We start from the raw sequence: 6,973 nt of genomic DNA on the forward strand, positions 1-6,973 counted from the left end.
TCCCAGCTACTCGGAGAGGCTGAGGCAGGAGAATGGCGTGAACCCGGGAGGCGGAGCTTGCAGTGAGCCGAGATCGCGCCACTGCACTCCAGCCTGGGCGACAGAGCGAGACTCCGTCTCAAAAAAAAAAAAAAAAAAAAAAAAAAAAAAAAAAAAAAAAAGGGCAGTCTCCCTTCTTGCCGGAGCCATGTAGCTTTGCAGCAGGCCGCCAGGGGGCGCTCGAGACACGCATCTGGACTGCCTTGCGCAAACCAACCCATGAAGCAGGTGGGGGATCAGGGAGACAGCCAGGCTCAGCCCGCTCCCTGAGGCGCCCCTCGGGCTGGGGCTGGGTGCCCCTCACCTTGCTGCTGCCCCGGGTGCCGCTGTCTGCAGGGGGCAGCTGGCCAGTGGTCTGCTGTTGGTCTGGAGTGGGGCCCACTGGGTTGAGGCCTGTTCAATGGGCATCCACGGGGAAGCTGGTCCACAGTGAAGGCTCAGCTGGGAAAAGCTTGTGTCCTGATCATCACGATGCTCACAGACCACGGAGCTGGGGTTGGCTGCCTGCCTGGGTCCACACAAACCCAGGGAGTCAGGAGGCCTGGGTGGGGTGAGATGAGGGGAGCCCCTGCCCCCCGACTTTCTCTTTGACTCATGCCCTTCTCTTTCCTCTGAGAGGCTTTCGTTCTGACCCATTTCTGGGCAAAACCCCCGAGCCCCGTTTGCCCGCTCGCAGGTTCCCACGCACGACTGGGCCCCATGGCAGCCAGCCTGCCCAGGATCCTCAAGGAGGAGCAAACTAGGGGCCGAGGGTGGGGGAGGCTCCTTCAAATCCACCCAGGGAGGGAGCAGGCTGTGGCTGCGGCTGAGGTCGGTGGCAAGGGACCCTGCCAGCCTGGCAGCACAAACAGGAAGGATGGCGCGCTCTGGCAGCCAGAGGCCGGGTCACCCGCAGGCGCGGCAGGACGGCCTCCTTCCTGCAGGAACTGCCGCCGGGTGCCTGTTGCAGGGAGAAGAGGTGGCGTGAGGCTGAAGCCGAGGAGTGGCTCCCTGGGCGCCCCCTGCCAGAGGAGGAACGCTGGGGTGGGATTAAAGGCCCAGGTGCCGCTGCGGTCATTGCCCAAAACATGGGGGGCTGGAAGGGTGGGGCTGGAGGCAGCTGCCCACTCTGGTGTCAGCCCCTAAGCCAAGCATCTCAGGCACTGACAGTTTCCCACGGCGTCCACAGGCACCCCTCCCTCCAAACCCTCCTCCCTCCAAACCCCCTCCCTCCAGCCCCCCTCCCCCCAAACCCCCCTCCCTCCAGCCCCCCTCCCTCCAGCCCCCTCCCTCCAGCCGTTGCACAAGTTCCGCAGCACAGCTCAGCTAGGAGGCTACACTGTGCCACAGGGGTGGGGGCCTCTGACTACCACCCCGTCCCAGTCTTGCCTCTGTTCCCACTGTGGGATCCTCCCACTTCAGTCTCCAGCTGCCAGCTCCCTGGTTCCCCTCCCAAGGCAGCCTTGTCCTCACTGTGGGGCCGGGAGAGACCAGCAGTCCCTGGGCCCCAAAAGTAGAACAGGACAGGGACAGGGGTGGTGGGAGGAAGGCCCCCTCGGAGGGTGCTGGGGCAAAGGCCTGGACAACAGTTCATGGTTGCTATTCCTCCCAGGACACATGATCTGAGCCCCCAAAGGACCTGACAGGACAGATGCATCCTCATTGCCAGAATCCCAGCGTTTTGGGAGGCCGAGGTGGAAGCATTGCTTGAGCCCAGGAGTTTGAAACCAGCCTGGACAACATAGCAAGACTCTGCCTCTACAAAAAATTTAAAAAAGTTAACCAGGCATGGTAGTGCACACCCATAGACGCAGCTACTTGGGAGGCTGAGGTGGGAGCATTGCTTGAGCCCAGGAGTTTGAGATAGCAGTGAACCGTGACTGCACCACTGCACTCCAGCCTGGGCAACAGAGCAAGACCCTGTCTCAAAAAACAGAAAACAAAAACCCACACACAAAAAAGCAAACTTGGCTGGGCGCGGTGGCTCACACCTGTAATCCCAGCACTTTGGGAGGCTGAGGCTTGTGGATCACCTGAAGTCAGGAGTTCGAGACCAGCCTGGCCAACATGGGAAAACCCCGTCTCTACTAGAAATACAAAAATTAGCTGGGCGTGGTGGCAGGCGCCTGTAATCCCAGCTACTCGGGAGGCTGAGACAGGAGAATCACTTGAACCCGGAAGGTGGAGGTTGTAGTGAGCCAAGATCGCACCACTTGATCCCGACTTCAGGTGATCCACAAACCTCGGCCTCCCAAAGTGCTGGCATTACAGCCTGGGCGATAGTGCAAGACTCCCTCGCAAAAAACAAACAAACAAACCAAGCCTGACCTGCACTGAGATCTCCAGGACGTCACCTTGGGCGTGAGAGCTGGGTCTGGCCATGCCCGGGAGCACACAAGGTCCCGTGCAGCACAGTGGCCCTGTGGTTGGGGTGAAGAGGCTGATGGGGCCTCCCACTGTGGCTGAGGGTGGGGTGTTGGTTGGCTGGGGCTCAGAGTGACCCTGCAGGGCCATCCCAGCCTGGCTGGCGCCCAACATGGGCTGGTGTAAAGAAGGAACCTGGCCTCAAGGCTCCAGGCCCTGGCTAGAGGGAGCGGGGAGTCTGGACTTCAGGCTGGGTCCCTTCCTCTTCCTGGAGCGGGTGCCGGCCCCCAACCCGCTTGCGTCAGGGACAAAAGGACTCCTTCCCTTTCCAGCCTGGAAAGCCCCTCTGCTGCAGGCTGGAGGAAGGGACCCTGGGCCCAGCCTATAGTCAGTGGCGTCTATGGGCATGGATCTGGACGGGGAGAAGGACAAAGCAGCCTCCATCCACAGTTCATTCCGGGACCAGGCCCTTGCAGGCGCGCGCTGGGCTCTTGTGGGAAGACGCTAAGGGCCCCAGGACAGACCTCGTCTCTGGGCATCCGGGTTCCTAGATGGCAGAGGTGGCAGAGTGGGGTGGGGTGGCCCAATTGGGAGCCTTAGCCTCCGGCAAAGAGCTGAGCACAGCACATCTGCAATGTGTAAGATTCTCCTGGGAGACCAGGGCCCAGCTGGCGGTGAGCTGGGGGAAGTGGGTGCTGCTGCGGTGGGAGGAGCCACCTGGCCCTCTGGGGAAGTGTACTCGCTGTCCGCAGTGCCCAGGCCTGGGTAGCTGGGTGGGGGCTGGGGGGGCATCTCCGCTTAGGGTGCCCGCACCTGGGCCTTCTCTGCCCTGGACCAAGCCTGCCCGCGCCTCCCCGTCCTCTGCCTGCCCAGGTGGACATCTCTGGGCCTCTCTGGAGACCAGTGGGCTGGGCTGGGGGTCGTTGTATTGCCCTGGCTTGGCACTCCTCTTGTGGCTGTACCCCTCCCAGCAGCCCCAGGACTAGCAAGTCCCCGAGATGGGGGTGGGGACAGTGGTTGATGCCAAAGGTTGTGGGGGCAGGGGCGGGGCAGGAGCAGGAAGGTCCCCTGAGTTCCCTCACCTTGGGCAGAGATAAAAGGAGCACAGTTCCAGGCGGGGCTGAGCCAGGGCGCAGCTGTGATTTCAGGGCACCTCTGGCGGCTGCTGTGATTTGAGAATCTCGGGTCTCTTGGCTGACTGATCCTGGGAGACTGTGGATGAATAATGCTGGTGAGTGTCTGGACCTGGGGAAAGCCCCGGGGCTGGGGAGAGCTAGGCAGCCTGGGAGGGGAGGACAGGGGTGGCGCTCAGTGGGGCGTGTGGGTGTCCCTGAGCCCAAGTGACAAAGCCTCCCCTCCCTTGTGCTGCTGCAGGGCACGGCCCCACCCGGAGGCTGCGGGGCTTGGAGGTCCTGGCCGGGATGGCTCTGCTCGCTGCCCTCTGGCTCCTGTGGCTGCTGGGGTCAGCCCCTCGGGGTACCCCGGCACCCCAGCCCATGATCACCATCCTTGTCTGGCACTGGCCCTTCACTGACCAGCCCCCAGAGCTGCCCAGCGACACCTGCACCCGCTACGGCATCGCCCACTGCCACCTGAGTGCCAACCGAAGCCTGCTGGCCAGTGCCGACGCCGTGGTCTTCCACCACCGCGAGCTGCAGACTCGGCGGTCCCACCTGCCCCTGGCCCAGCGGCCGCAAGGGCAGCCCTGGGTGTGGGCCTCTATGGAGTCGCCTAGCCACACCCACGGCCTCAGCCACCTCCGCGGCATCTTCAACTGGGTGCTGAGCTACCGGCGTGACTCGGACATCTTTGTGCCCTATGGCCGCCTGGAGCCCCACGGGGGGCCCTCCCCACCGCTGCCAGCCAAGAGCAGGGTGGCTGCCTGGGTGGTCAGCAATTTCCAGGAGCGGCAACTGCGTGCCAGGCTGTACCGGCAGCTGGCGCCTCATCTGCGGGTGGATGTCTTTGGCCGTGCCAATGGACGGCCACTGTGCGCCGGCTGCCTGGTGCCCACCGTGGCCCAGTACCGCTTCTACCTGTCCTTTGAGAACTCTCAGCACCGTGACTACATTACGGAGAAATTCTGGCGCAACGCACTGGTGGCTGGCGCTGTGCCAGTGGTGCTGGGGCCCCCACGGGCCACCTACGAGGCCTTCGCGCCGGCTGATGCCTTTGTGCACGTGGATGACTTTGGCTCAGCCCGAGAGCTGGCGGCTTTCCTCACTGGCATGAACGAGAGCCGATACCGACGCTTCTTTGCCTGGCGTGACAGGCTCCGCGTGCGACTGTTCACCGACTGGCGGGAACGTTTCTGCGCCATCTGTGACCGCTACCCGCACCTGCCCCGCAGCCAAGTCTATGAGGACCTTGAGGGCTGGTTTCAGGCCTGAGCTCCGCTGGCCGGGGGAGGTGGGTGTGGGTGGAAGGGCTGGGTGTCGAAATCAAACCACCAGGCATCCGGCCCTTACCCGCAAGCAGCGGGCTAACGGGAGGCTGGGCACAGAGGTCAGGAAGCAGGGGTGGGGGTGCAGGTGGGCACTGGAGCATGCAGAGGAGGTGAGAGTGGGAGGGAGGTAACGGGTGCCTGCTGCAGCAGTCGGGAGGGGAAAGGCTGCCGAGGACCCTCCCTACCCTGAACAAATCTTGGGTGGGTCAAGGCCTGACTGGAAGAGGGTGAAAGGCAGAGCCCTTGGGGCTGGGGGCACCCCAGCCTGCAGTTTGTGGGGGCCAAACCTGGGACCCCGAGCTTCCTCTGTAGCAGAGGCACTGTGGTCCCCGAGACACAGGCACAGGTCCCCGCCACATCCACAGTTCTGAGGTCCCTGTGTGTAGGCTGGGGCAGGGCCCAGGAGACCACGGGGAGCAAACCAGCTTGTTCTGGGCTCAGGGAGGGAGGGCGGTGGACAATAAAGGTCTGACCAGTGCCTCGTGGGTCAGGCCAGTGTCTCATGGGTCACCTCCGTGCAGGGCCACAGAGCCTGCATCTGCCCTCCCTGACATGTCGCCCCCACGGCCATGGGGCTGCTTGTTCTCCACGGGGGGTCCTGTCTCCTGACTTCGGGGACTTTGCTCACCCTCCGCCTGAGAGCCCTCCCCGTGCCGGGCTGCCCACTGGCTCCCCCAGTTCCTACAGCCTCTGCCAAACGGCCCCTTATCAGAGAGCCTTCTGTGTCCCCCAAAAGGCCAAGGCGATGAGCCCAGGAGTTCGAGACCAGCCTGGGCAGTGTAGTGAAACCTCATCTCTACCAAAAATACAAGAATTAGCAGGGCGTGGTGGCTCACGCCTGTGGTCCCAGCTACTTGGGATACTGAGGTGAGAGGATCGCTTGAGCCCAGGAGGTTGTAGCTTCAGTGAGCCGTGATCACACCACGGCACTCCAGCCTGGGCAACAGAATGAGACCCTGTCTCAAAACCAAAACCAAAAACAGGCCAAGGATGGGGAAGAGTAGGGAACGGACGTCAGAGGCCTGGCCAGGCTGAAAGCGGCCATCTCCCAGGTCCGCAGGCTGGAGGGTGTCTGGGACAGGGTCTGACCTGTGCCTTGGAGCTCCCTCTGGTGGCCAGTGCTGGGGAGGCACTGGGGATGCGGCTGCAGCCAGGGAGCCCCTGTAGTGGCCGGTGGGGAGTGGGGCGAGGAGGAGAGAGGCCAACCCACGGGCGGTGCTGACCAAGGCCCCAACAGGCTAACCCCCGGGGGCTGGGGCATAGGGCTTGTCCCTACCCCAGGTGGGGGTGGGCAGGTTGAGGGCAGGAAGCCCCCCTCACCCATGGCCGTGGCTTGTGGGAACGACCTGCTGGTAGCTTCCTGCCCTGACCTAGCCCTGTGGACTGAGCAGGGAAAAGCAAATGTCTTGAGGCTGCGGGCTAGGGTGGGAGGCTGATCCCTCACTCACTAGCCCAGGGTCACCTTCCTGCTGCAAAGGAGCTGGGAGGACTGGGGAGCTGTGGCCTCGGAGGTCTTTCATTCACTTGAGGATGAGCCTTCTATGTGCGCCCAGACACTGGACACCACACAGCCCTACTCCACCCCGTTCACAGGTGGGGAAACTGAGGCTGGGAGGCGCCGTCAGAGCCACCCATGGGGTCAGCCTGCCCTCTGTCGCCCTCTACAGGCCATGCGGAGGAACTGCCTCACCTCCCCGGGGCGCCCCAGCAGGTGCCAAGCCACAGCCGCAGAACCGCCTGACCCCGAACTCCCTGTGCAGAGACCAGACTCGCCCGGATACGGGGAGAAAAATGAGCCGCGTGCAGCAGGGGCAGCCTCGGTCCCCTGACTGCTCCACCCACGGCGAGCGTTCCTGGGGCCTTGGGTTCCCCCCCCTCCGCTGCCTGCTCGAAACCGCGGGACGGACCCACCTGGCCGCCCTGCCTTCCCTCCAGGTGGCCGCCACCTGGACTCCAAGTGCTGGTTTACAAAGCACACAGGAGACCCTTACAGGGGTGAGGTGGCGCCTCGCCAGCGTCCGCTCGGCGCGCCCCGGGGACAGTGAAGGCTTGGGGCGCCTCTGCAGAGTCGCCAGCGCGGTGGGCGCAGCAGGATGCCTCTGGGAGAAGAGCGCAGAGCCCGAGGGTCCCCCGGCCTACGAAGGC

General features: G+C 63.7%; 1 protein-coding gene and 1 pseudogene across 2 annotated transcripts; one reads left to right on the plus strand and one right to left on the minus strand.

Annotated features, from left to right (window-relative positions):
- Positions 1-107: 107 nt before the first annotated feature.
- On the minus strand, positions 108-2,556 carry LOC129478655 (putative uncharacterized protein LINC02908; annotated as a pseudogene).
- Positions 2,531-6,559, plus strand: FUT7 (fucosyltransferase 7). Of its 2 annotated transcripts, XM_055270293.2 has the most exons (3): positions 3,465-3,613; positions 3,757-4,791; positions 6,496-6,559. In XM_055270293.2, the coding sequence occupies exons 1-2, from the start codon at positions 3,601-3,603 to the stop codon at positions 4,770-4,772; spliced, it is 1,029 nt and encodes a 342-aa protein (XP_055126268.1). In that variant the 5' UTR covers positions 3,465-3,600; the 3' UTR covers positions 4,773-4,791; positions 6,496-6,559. The 2 variants fall into 2 exon arrangements, with proteins under 2 accessions (XP_063492758.1, XP_055126268.1); XM_063636688.1 differs by lacking the exon at positions 6,496-6,559 and having other exon boundaries at positions 2,531-3,613; positions 3,757-5,306.
- The last annotated feature ends 414 nt before the right edge of the window (positions 6,560-6,973 follow it).

This window comes from Symphalangus syndactylus, chromosome 3 (genome assembly GCF_028878055.3).
Source record: "Symphalangus syndactylus isolate Jambi chromosome 3, NHGRI_mSymSyn1-v2.1_pri, whole genome shotgun sequence".
NCBI classification, from domain to species: Eukaryota; Metazoa; Chordata; class Mammalia; order Primates; family Hylobatidae; genus Symphalangus; species Symphalangus syndactylus.